The 11,740-nt window shown below is 36.3% G+C and overlaps 1 protein-coding gene across 1 annotated transcript; it reads left to right on the plus strand.

Moving 5' to 3' along the window:
* Positions 1 to 1,870: 1,870 nt before the first annotated feature.
* LOC106063791 (uncharacterized) lies at positions 1,871 to 5,149 on the plus strand. Its single transcript, XM_013222259.2, has 2 exons — positions 1,871 to 2,226; positions 2,978 to 5,149. Exon 2 carries the CDS (start codon positions 3,431 to 3,433, stop codon positions 4,193 to 4,195), a length of 765 nt encoding a protein of 254 aa, XP_013077713.2. The 5' UTR covers positions 1,871 to 2,226; positions 2,978 to 3,430; the 3' UTR covers positions 4,196 to 5,149.
* The last annotated feature ends 6,591 nt before the right edge of the window (positions 5,150 to 11,740 follow it).

The raw sequence follows: 11,740 nt of genomic DNA on the forward strand, positions 1-11,740 counted from the left end.
ACTTTTCCCAAACTAATGTCAGGTACTCATTTGAGACTCAGAGGCGCCCAAAGATCCCTTAATTAAAAATCTCAGTCTTCCCCAGGATTCGAACCAGGTACCCTCGGTTCAGAAGCCAAGAGCTTTACCACTCAGCCACAGCGCCTCCCCGTCTTTTTTTTTTTTTTTTTGTTGTTTCTTTGAAAATAGGATATTTTGTTTAGAGGCCCTTTTAATTCTGTTGAGGGAATGAATCATTTGAAGGAATTGAACTACCCGACACTAATCGTTCGCAGGACTTACATTAAGTTTAATCCTGTCCTAGAAGTAGTAGTCATTAAAAGTACTGCAAGTGCGTTGATTACTATTAGGTAGTTCCGTGCTGTGTCATATGCAGGTAAGTCAAACGGAGGTAACTCTACAATAACGAAATCCCCTAACACAGGCGACAACAGTGGAAGTTAGTTGATAACTGAGAACGAATGTCGAGCAAAAAATTTAATAATATCGAATGTGGTCAAGACGTCAAAAGTAGTCTGTTTACATTTCGCTATACTTCCTAAAATGTCTAGCTTTTTTTTTTTTACTAGTCGCGTCATTGTCTCTAAGTCTAAGCTTTCAATTTGCATGAAACAAATACTTCTACGTATCACTTAGACTGCTTGACCGTTGGGGCATCATGTAAGATTTGTTGACCGTCTTTCTCCATTCCTTTCTATCTTTTGCCTTAGTTAGAACCTCTTTCAATTGCTGGCTCGTCCTTTCTTCTATATTGTCCTCCCATCGCTTTCTCTGTCTGCTTCTTCGTCTTTTTCCTGGTAGTGTTCCCTGAAACTAGAATCAAACAAACAAAACTTCTAATTAAGCCATAACAGTACTAAGAAATGTGAGTTGTAACATTTAACTTCAAGATTCGTATAATTGAAATGTAGAATTTTTTTAACAGCTTTGGCTGTCTTTCCGGTTGTTTTTTTTAATTGCTTTCTCATTAATCTATCAAGCTCTTCTGTCAATAGACGCTTAGAAGCGGCACGGAAACCTTCTCTTATGACCCCACCCCACCCCCTCCCCATTTCACTTATGTTTATAAAAGCACGGAGCAATACAACCAGATATAGAAAAGCATAATGAAAAAGTAACATAAAAATGATCATAATTATAATTATGATAATTATAGATTGTTATTATTATGTTTAATTATTTTACTGTAAAAAAATGTTACTAAATGCTTGATAGTCCTTTTGCTCATGAAGATTTCCATATAAGGTTACTTATTAAAAATACCTCTTCTCAGCTCGTACCTTCGTAGAATCTTTTGGGTGGGTGGTGGAATCTGGGTGGACACGGATCTTGAAAAAGGCTCTAATGATTTTCCTAAAAAAATGAAAGTTGCTGCAGATCGTCGAGAAAAGAATTACTAGCTCGTTGGCCACACTTGAATAACTCCAGTTTGACAGTTATAATTTTTCAAAGTAAGAAAAGAAATAAATTTAAATTTGGCTGTTGAACTAGAAAAAGTTTATAGAAAAAGGGAGCGCAAATACAGTGCTCTCTCCCTTTCTCTCTCTCTCTCTCTTTCTCAATTGGATGACCACACATGTTCCGGAATCTGGGAACTAGTAAACACGCCCTTATAGAGTTTTACCAAAAATGCTGACCAAAGATGCTTACTCTTTCGCAGCGTTTCCCAAACTGTGTTCCGCGGAGCCCTAGTCTCCTGCAAGACCTGAATAGGTGTTCCACGAGCTACTGGAATAATTAACTAATAGGCCACCACGTGAAATTAACCTCTCTAAAAAATAAGTAAAGGGTTCTGCTAAATACTCGGAATTTACGAAGTGTTTCTTTTAGGAAAATGTTTTTGTAACCACTGTTCTATGGAGAGGACCGAACAAGAGACTGACCACCAAAACAAACTTAAAGGAGTGCCGCCTAAATTGTAAACAACTTCGCAATTCATCCATGATATTGAACTACTCCCGCAACCCTCCAACATGATAATGAAATCTCAGAGGAAGAACGTACAGAGAAAGCTACTGTCAATAAAAATTCTCTCCTGTTTGTAGAAGATGAAGTCGTCCTTCTCCAGGTCTAGTTTATAGACAAATAGTCTACGCAGAATTCAAAACCGGATGTCATACTAAAATGAAACTAACTTCTGTCAGTTCAAGCGACAAAACTCTGAAGTGTCAGTGAAGTATTTTACTTCGGCTGTGTGATGTGTAAGCCAGGACTAAAAACTACACAGTAAGTTGCTAGCATTCACTTACTTTGATATATTATCAGTTGTAGTCTTTGTCAATCTTTAAGATAAGTTAGATAATATTAGATTACTTCATTGGTTCAAATATATGGAGTTTCAATTGGACTAATGCCTAAACAGTACAATAAAATAACAATATAGACACAAACATAAACAACATACACAGAGCACCATATGCGGCACACATACATACACACCACTAGAGCTTGATGACTGGAGTTCCTGTGTACATTCTATATACACATCAATGGTACTACTTTGTTACTTTTAAAAATTATTTGATAATCATTACCAACTTGTGCACATAGTACAATAAACATTTACATCTATACATGATTAGCCATTAAAAATTATTAAAAAAAAATGGCCAGTACGAGCCAACGACAATTGCTTTCATAGCGCTACCTTCTTTCAACTTAGCTATACAGCGTTACTAGTATGTGCCATTTATTTGCTTTTTTTCAGAATATTCCAACAATTGACCATTCTGCTTCCACCATAGAATCCATTGTACTTTAAAACACTGAGAGCTATAGTAGGAATGATACAAAACACACACACACACACACACAAAGAAAATGACTAGATTCTGACACAATTTCTTAGCTTCTATAGACTTATCACTTATATATATATATGTCAAACGAATAAGACTTAGATAAGTATAGTATAAAGCTATACATACAGCAGTGAGTTTAAATATATTAATTAGTATTTTTTTAATTCATCTACTAGGCCTGATTGATTAAGATCATCGAAACTTCAAACTGATTTCACACTCTAAGCCTATTGAGCTCACAAAACATATAACAAAAGGAATAAAATATACCTCTAACATTTTTTTTGTACAAGCTCTCCAGGTTTTTTGCAAACATTTTTGCAAAGAACTCTTCAGATACCAAACATGTTTGCAAATAACTCTTCAGATACCAAACATTTTTGTAGGAACTCTTCAGATATGCACAAAACATTGTTGCAAGGAACTCTTCAGATATAGACCATGAGCAATTCAGTTACATCTCAAACTTCCAAGTTGTTCTACAGCTTCTAAGATTACACCTGACCTCACTTCGGAATATTTGTGCATCTAAAAGGAAAACTACAGTTGACTTTCCAGTTTCAAATAATTGAGCACGAAATTGTTGCCAAGGTAAAGGTGTGCGATTTCACGATGGTCAGTACGTCATAATGGCAACAAAGATAACCCTTACGGCAACAAAGATAACCCATACGGCAACAAAGATAACCCATACGGCAACACAGACTGTAGAACCATTCTCTAATAGCATCATTTCAAATTCTACACTCGATAACAGCACAGTCAGCAGTAATCCACCCAAGGAGGCACCATCATTCAGATTTGAATTAACTAGTATACTCACAATAGCTGTTCCAGCCGCACTCTTGATGATAATACTTCTGGCTCTCGTCTGCAGAAGGCGCAGGCGCAGAAGAAAGTCGTTGAGTCGTTCGCTATCATATTCAAACACCTTCGCCAAAAGCTCCGCGAGTTCAAGAGGCAGATCTCAGTCGACTTCCCAAAGCCCCAGCACACCAACGTCACCAATATCGGACATTTCAGACATATTCAAACCGATGGTGCCTAGCAAGCCGCCTCCTTGCGGCGTAGGGACCGGCTACGTTAATACAAATCATGGTGATTATGAGGAGGTGAGAACTACAAACCGCGAATGTCAACCATCTAGTGAGTACGATGTTCCAAAAACAACCAACAGTAAACGTGTGCGCGGATCACAGAGCTCTTTCAGCGTTACGTTCGCTGGGAGTCATACTTACATTGACCTGACCGACGAGCCATTAGAAGAAGCAACGGACCCTGACTACGTTGATCTTATAGACTGTTTGGAGGAATGCCCCGCGTACGTCAATGGCCCGGCTATACAACCAAATGAATCAGAAATCTACAGTCGTCCAATTATCATCGCTACATGAAATGGATACAGTACAGTTTCAGTCCCAACACTGAAAGAAGCTTTTCGTTTATTCATTCTGTTTATAAAGAGGCCCGTACAAGACACTGGCCCCAAAACACCCCAATAGAAAGAAAACTGTATGGAGAGCTACCTGATTTGGAAACCACTGCGCAGTTCATTTCATGTATTGGTCTAGTCATCTGAACCTTCGAACATAAAATAAGAACGTTGACAAATAGGAGAAGAAAGTCTGTTCATTAAAACTGATCGGTTGTTAGTTTTTTCATGGCATAGTGTTGACAGTCTCTTCAAAAATAAAGAAAAAAAGTCACTAGTTAACATATCAAACACTATAGTAATCATCCCAGAAGGCCCAGGTTTATGACTATTTGAATGTTTCCCTACTGAGATCAGCTAACTCTGATTGGGAGCTCTCTCGCCCTCGTTTGGGCATGAAATCAGTGCCTCCTAGTTCCTAAAGAGTTATCCTCTTACCTCTTCAAGTTTGGGGGAGGAGGGGCCAAAGTGTTCTCTGACTCCACATTGGCAACATCATGAGAAGTTGTTAGGACGGAACCGGGCAAAGTATGCCACAAATATGCGATCAAACCACTGTATATTATGGCTTGTTTTATTAAGAAAGACTAATTGCTCAATCCTATTAAATATATGGCGTAAACAAAGATTTGTTTTGTTAATTTAAACACTAATTGAATATTTTGTGTACTTAGAGTTGAAAATGTTGTCGAGACTTATACGACCAACTTTGGAATTTTGTGAAAACTAAATAAGGCTCAGACACAACTTTACAAAGTAAACGTAATGGCGGTAAAGGCTTATATATATATATATCATTATTTTAACTTTAGAGTTTGAATAATGATACTATTGCAATATTGAACATAAGGTAAATGCCATTGATGTCATTATTTTCTTGAGTTGTGATAAGAAATAAAATTACGATTTCCTCTACAAACTAAATTTTTTTTTACATTTGTTGTAAAGAGAAATAAGTTATTTTCTTACAGATTCATTCTAACTATATTTTAAAGAGGAGTGCATTGTTCTTGTCGTAGATGAGAACAACTTGATCAAAGTGATCTGAAAATATAAGTACTCTTATATCGTGGATTTTAAAAACAAATCTGGCTATTTAACAATAATCACATGGAATTGGTTTAATTCTCTCTCCCTTGCAGGTTTAATTAATTCTAATGGCGTCAAAGACGTTGTGTAGGGCAATGTTTGGTTCCTTATAATGTGTCTGTTTGAGAGACTGTTTGATTTTTTTTACTGTCTCCAAGACTCGCTTGTATGTAAGAATGGGGCCTTGCCCTTCAATATACTGAAAGCAGAAAGAAGTGAATCATGATTTTTCCGCTATGGTGACGAGAGAAATATCTCGAATTGGCCAAGAATAAATGTTCACAGTGCACAATCTGTAACACTGAAGCAGAAAAACAAAATGTATAGATGAAAAGTCGGATAAAATTAGGGAGGAATTTGCGCTACCTGCTTCTCCTTCGTAGTCGATGTCCAAAAGGTACTCAAAGGCAGACATCACTTTCTTGAAAAATGCCACCCCAACACAACTTTTTTTTAAAGCAGCCGCCGCCTTTTAGTTGGACTAACAATACAATTTTTTTCTTCCTTAAAGTGCTCGAAGATTGGAGTAGTTCTTTAAATGTTTCACATTGTTGGCTTGACAACTTTCAAAGTGCATCCTTTATCTATTGTCTCATTCACAAGTTCATTTATTTATAAGTTTCATTTAGTTATTCGAACTTATGTTGACACTAGTGCAATATTTGTTGTTGTTGAATGTCTCGATTTCTTAAAGAAATATTTTTAAAATATAAAAAAGATTTCGAAATGATTTTAGAGGACCTCCCCATTGACAAAATACTTAAAATATTAAGGACTAATATGTGTTGCAAGAAATTAGTTACACCTATAAAAATAAAATAATTTTGAGAGTAACAGACAAATAACTAAAAAAAATATAATAAAATCTACATATTTTATGGATTATTAGCCCAACGGACGAAAATCTCAAAGGAATTAAGTTTTATAATAAATGTAAAGCTATTATGGATTCCTTATTATTGACAAAGAAATAATGAACAAATCAAAGAAGCCTTAAGGGTTCATTGCACACAATGTTTAAAGTTTATATAGTTCTAAATTTTTTCACTACTAATGGCAAGCACTACTTTGTAAAATATCCTTGTCAAAATGGTCAAAGATTATTGACATAAATAGGAGACAAATGGACGTAAGTGGAGAAATGTGTGAATTTGACGCAGTTCTTTCCATATATTTTCAATCATTTCTCTCTCTTTCTCTCTCTTTCTCTCTCTTTCTCTCTCTTACTCTCTCTTTCAGTGTGTGAGTGTGTCTTGTCACAGGTAAAATAGTTAAATTACTGAAAATCGTTGTATTTTGGTAAATTTTATGATTACAGAAAGTGAAAGTTTAAAAATAATGGACATGGGCTAGGTATGACACGAAGTAAATTGTATCAGAGATCGAGAGTTTTAGTCTAGTATTGTAGCGAGTCAGTAGTTGTAGCGAGTCAGTAGCTGTAGCAAGTCAGTAGTTGTAGAAAGTCAGTACTTGTAGCAAGTCAGTAGTTGTATCGAGTCAGTAGTTGTAGCATATCAGTAGTTGTAGCAAGTCAGTAGTTGTAGCAAGTCAGTAGTTGTAGCAAGTCAGTAGTTGTAGCAAGTCAGTAGTTGTAGCAAGTCAGTAGTTGTACCAAATCAGTACTTGTAGCAAGTCAATAGTTGTAGCAAGTCAATAGTTGTACCAAATCAGTACTTGTAGCAAGTCAGTAGTTGTAGCGAGTCAGTAGTTGTAGCAAGTCAGTAGTTGTACCAAATCAGTACTTGTAGCAAGTCAGTAGTTGTAGCAAGTCAGTAGTTGTAGCAAGTCAGTAGTTGTAGCGAGTCATAGATTAGAAAGTCAATAGTTGTAGCAAGTCAATAGTTGGAGCAAGTCAGTAGTTGGAGCAAGTCAATAGTTGGAGCAAGTCAATAGTTGTAGCAAGTCAGTAGTTGTAGCAAGTCAGTAGTTGTAGCAAGTCAGTAGTTGTAGCAAGTCAGTAGTTGTAGCAAGTCAGTAGTTGTAGCGAGTCATAGATTAGAAAGTCAATAGTTGTAGCAAGTCAATAGTTGGAGCAAGTCAGTACTTGTAGCAAGTCAATAGTTGGAGCAAGTCAGTAGTTGGAGCAAGTCAATAGTTGTAGCAAGTCAATAGTTGTAGCAAGTCAGTAGTTGTAGCAAGTCAGTAGTTGTACCAAATCAGTACTTGTAGAAAGTCAGTAGTTGTAGCGAGTCAGTAGTTGTAGCAAGTCAGTAGTTGTACCAAATCAGTACTTGTAGAAAGTCAGTAGTTGTAGCGAGTCAGTAGTTGCACCAAATCAGTACTTGTAGCAAGTCAATAGTTGTAGCAAGTCAATAGTTGTACCAAATCAGTACTTGTAGCAAGTCAGTAGTTGTAGCAAGTCAGTAGTTGTAGCAAGTCAGTAGTTGTACCAAATCAGTACTTGTAGCAAGTCAATAGTTGTAGCAAGTCAGTAGTTGTAGCAAGTCAATAGTTGTAGCAAGTCAATAGTTGTAGCAAGTCAGTAGTTGTAGCAAGTCAGTAGTTGTAGCAAGTCAATAGTTGTAGCAAGTCAATAGTTGTAGCAAGTCAGTAGTTGTAGCAAGTCAGTACTTGTAGCAAGTCAGTAGTTGTAGCGAGTCAGTAGTTGTAGCAAGTCAGTAGTTGTAGCAAGTCAGTAGTTGTAGTGAGTCATAGATTAGAAAGTCAATAGTTGTAGCAAGTCAGTAGTTGTAGCAAGTCAGTAGTTGTAGCAAGTCAGTAGTTGTAGCGAGTCAGTAGTCGTAGCAAGTCAATAGTTGTAGCAAGTCAGTAGTTGTAGCAAGTCAGTAGTTGTAGCGAGTCAGTAGTTGTAGCGAGTCAGTAGTCGTAGCAAGTCAATAGTTGTAGCAAGTCAGTAGTTGTAGCGAGTCAGTAGTTGCACCAAATCAGTACTTGTAGCAAGTCAATAGTTGTAGCAAGTCAATAGTTGTACCAAATCAGTACTTGTAGCAAGTCAGTAGTTGTAGCAAGTCAGTAGTTGTAGCAAGTCAGTAGTTGTACCAAATCAGTACTTGTAGCAAGTCAATAGTTGTAGCAAGTCAGTAGTTGTAGCAAGTCAATAGTTGTAGCAAGTCAATAGTTGTAGCAAGTCAGTAGTTGTAGCAAGTCAGTAGTTGTAGCAAGTCAATAGTTGTAGCAAGTCAATAGTTGTAGCAAGTCAGTAGTTGTAGCAAGTCAGTACTTGTAGCAAGTCAGTAGTTGTAGCGAGTCAGTAGTTGTAGCAAGTCAGTAGTTGTAGCAAGTCAGTAGTTGTAGTGAGTCATAGATTAGAAAGTCAATAGTTGTAGCAAGTCAGTAGTTGTAGCAAGTCAGTAGTTGTAGCAAGTCAGTAGTTGTAGCGAGTCAGTAGTTGTAGCGAGTCAGTAGTCGTAGCAAGTCAATAGTTGTAGCAAGTCAGTAGTTGTAGCGAGTCAGTAGTTGTAGCAAGTCAGTAGTTGTAGCAAGTCAATAGTTGTAGCAAGTCAGTACTTGTAGCAAGTCAATAGTTGTAGCAAGTCAGTAGTTGTAGCAAGTCAGTAGTTGTAGCAAGTTAGTAGTTGTAGCAAGTCAGTAGTTGTACCAAATCAGTACTTGTAGCAAGTAAGTAGTTGTAGCAAGTCAGTTGTTGTAGCAAGTCAGTACTTGTAGCAAGTCAGTAGTTGTAGCTAGTAAGTAGTTGTAGCAAGTCAGTAGTTGTAGCAAGTCAGTAGTTGTAGCAAGTCAGTAGTTGTAGCTAGTAAGTAGTTGTAGCAAGATAGTTAGTTTCTAATCAGTTGTCTTAGTCAGTTGTTGAAGTCAGTTAGTTTCTAGTCAGTGGTTGAAGTCAGCTATTTTTCTGATAAAGTCCTATAACAAATAAGTCTTTTATAGTTGATGACGAATATTTTTGTGAAGTCAGTCAATAGATCTTTATCTATCTTCGCCTCTGTCAGTGTGTCACATTTAGAAGAGAAAAAAGAAAACATAATTAGCACAGATTTAAATAAAATTTGCAACAGTGTTTCTAAGTGCTCTTCACGACATAGCACCAGATTAACAGTGGCCAACTTCAATCTGTGGTTTGAAAAAAAAAAGACTCTGAAGTACTAGAAGTAGACAGTTTCGCTTCCTGGTCACAAGGGTTCACTGTAGGCCGAAGTTTCATTACATGGACTAATAATGTAGCACACACACTGACGTCAGCAGCCTTCCCAGGTCTGACCTACTTATACACATACCTAACTGACAATTAATTTTTGTTTTTGATTCATAAAGTAAAGTGTAAATATATCATGAAGGGTCTTCTATTGATTTCTTAAGTCTATAAGTTTTTAGCTTTAAAATTTGTGTTATGCCAAATTTAGAAAAATAGATTTGCCTGTGTTCCATAAATAAGATAAATCGATGAATGAAAGTTGAAGCGAGAACGACAAATTATAAAGAGGCGCAACTTACAATTGTAAGTTGAAGTTGTATAAGGATGGGTTATTGCCCCTCGCTTTTATTCTAGTTGAATCTCTCTAAATCGTTTTATACAAGGCAAAAGACAGGGAAGAATGGAGAAAGACCGTCGACAAATCTTACTTGGTGCCCCAACGGTTCAACAGACTAAGGGAGAGGTAAAGGTAAATATCGTTCTCTACATTTCTCTCTCTCTCTCTCTCTCTTTCTCTAGATCTCTCCATCTTTCTCCTTATTTTTTTCTTTCTCTCTCTCTCTCTCTTTCTCTATATCTCTCCATCTTTCTCCTTATTGTTTTCTTTCTCTCTCTCTCTCTCTTTCTTTAGATCTCTCCATCTTTCTCCTTATTGTTTTCTTTCTCTCTCTCTCTCTCTTTCTTTAGATCTCTCCATCTTTCTCCTTATTGTTTTCTTTCTCTCTCTCTCTCTCTCTTTCTCTAGATCTCTCCATCTTTCTCCTTATTTTTTTTCTTTCTCTATCTCTCTCTCTCTTTCTATCTGTCTCCCAACTCTCGATCGGACACACACACACATAGAGTTATCTATTAAATCGTTCTGTTACCAAACTAGCTTAACTAAGCTGTCCATGATGCCACACTTGTATATAGTGATGAGGGAACTTAGACGAAGGTAAAGATTTCCTTTTTTGGAATTAGAATTGGAATAGAATGCTGAAACATCATTTCACGCTGCGGACAAAAGGCAAACATTATATAAACAAATGACACCCAGGAGTAACAAGAAACATTCATTGCAAGTGCGTAGCTAGGAATTTTCCATCAATTGGGGACCCGTGGGGCTTAACTTCTTTGGGGGCCCATGCAATTTGAGTAATCTTTAATATTAAATGTAAAAAAAACAACAACCTCATTTTGGGGCCCAACTCATGTGTGGGGATTTTCAAATTCTTCCCCCTCCTTCACCCACCCTAGCTACGCCACTGAGTGCAGAGGATGCTAGGGATTAAGGATATTTACCCAGAGGCTTTTAATTGTTAGTAGTTCTTTTTGTTCCTCATAGATGTTGTGGTGTTTCTCGATTTTCTCAAACTTTTCGAAAAGTTTCGTTTGGTTTTGTTCATTTTGTTTTAAAAACTATGCTAGCTAGAGCTAGGAAATTTGAAACTTTTGTTCTATGTCCATATTGAATTAAAACATGCTAACAGAATTACAATTTATGAAGTATTTTTAAAGTTTTCACCTCATTACTAACCGTTTCCTCAACCAGTTTCCACAGTTTTAGGGCTCCGACACTAAAAATTCATTTAATGTGAAAAATTAACAAAGTGAAAATTTTCGCAAAAATAGGGTAAAATAGTCAAAATTGTAAAAAAATGCACATGTCAAGAATTTTAAGTATCCAATAAATATTTTCAAATGAAATGTGCACAGTGTCTTTAGCATGTAATTTCAATCACAATGAGCTACAATTATTACAATCAGAGAGAAAACCTTTTTTTTTTAAATGATCCATGCAAACATATAGGCACTAAAATAATGACAGACATGTTGATATTGAAATTCAGGTGTTTATCCCATTCTTAAGTATAGAACAGGAAACAGTGTAACGCCCATGGGCCACTGTGGTTAGAAATAAATATAACACGCTATTGAGACACTGACTAGTATTAGAGAAAGTTTCATTACTACAACTGCCACTGTTAGTGATCTAGTTACTCCACTGCAACCAAATATGAAGAGGCTATTGTACAAAGTATTGCTTGGTTTATATTATAAAGATTTGTTCTTAATACACTCTAACGCTTATATTGATTTGTTAATACTTTCCCGTTAATATGAGGAATCCATAATAGCTTTACATTTATTATCATACTGTTGGTGCCCTAGTTACTCCACTGCAAACAAAAAAAAACATGAAGAATGGGTTTTTACTTTCATTTTAAGTTTTAATTACAATGTACATTTGAAAACATTAAGTTGACAATGGTCTAGTTGTATTAATGATTCTAGAAATGATGTCGAATTTTTTTTTTTTAAACC

Source organism: Biomphalaria glabrata, chromosome 11 (assembly GCF_947242115.1).
Source record: "Biomphalaria glabrata chromosome 11, xgBioGlab47.1, whole genome shotgun sequence".
NCBI lineage: Eukaryota > Metazoa > Mollusca > Gastropoda > Planorbidae > Biomphalaria > Biomphalaria glabrata.

What these genes read in the sequence shown, in the direction of transcription:
- LOC106063791 (XM_013222259.2), top strand. Translation starts at nt 3,431, where the DNA reads ATGGCAACAAAGATAACCCTTACGGCAACAAAGATAACCCATACGGCA.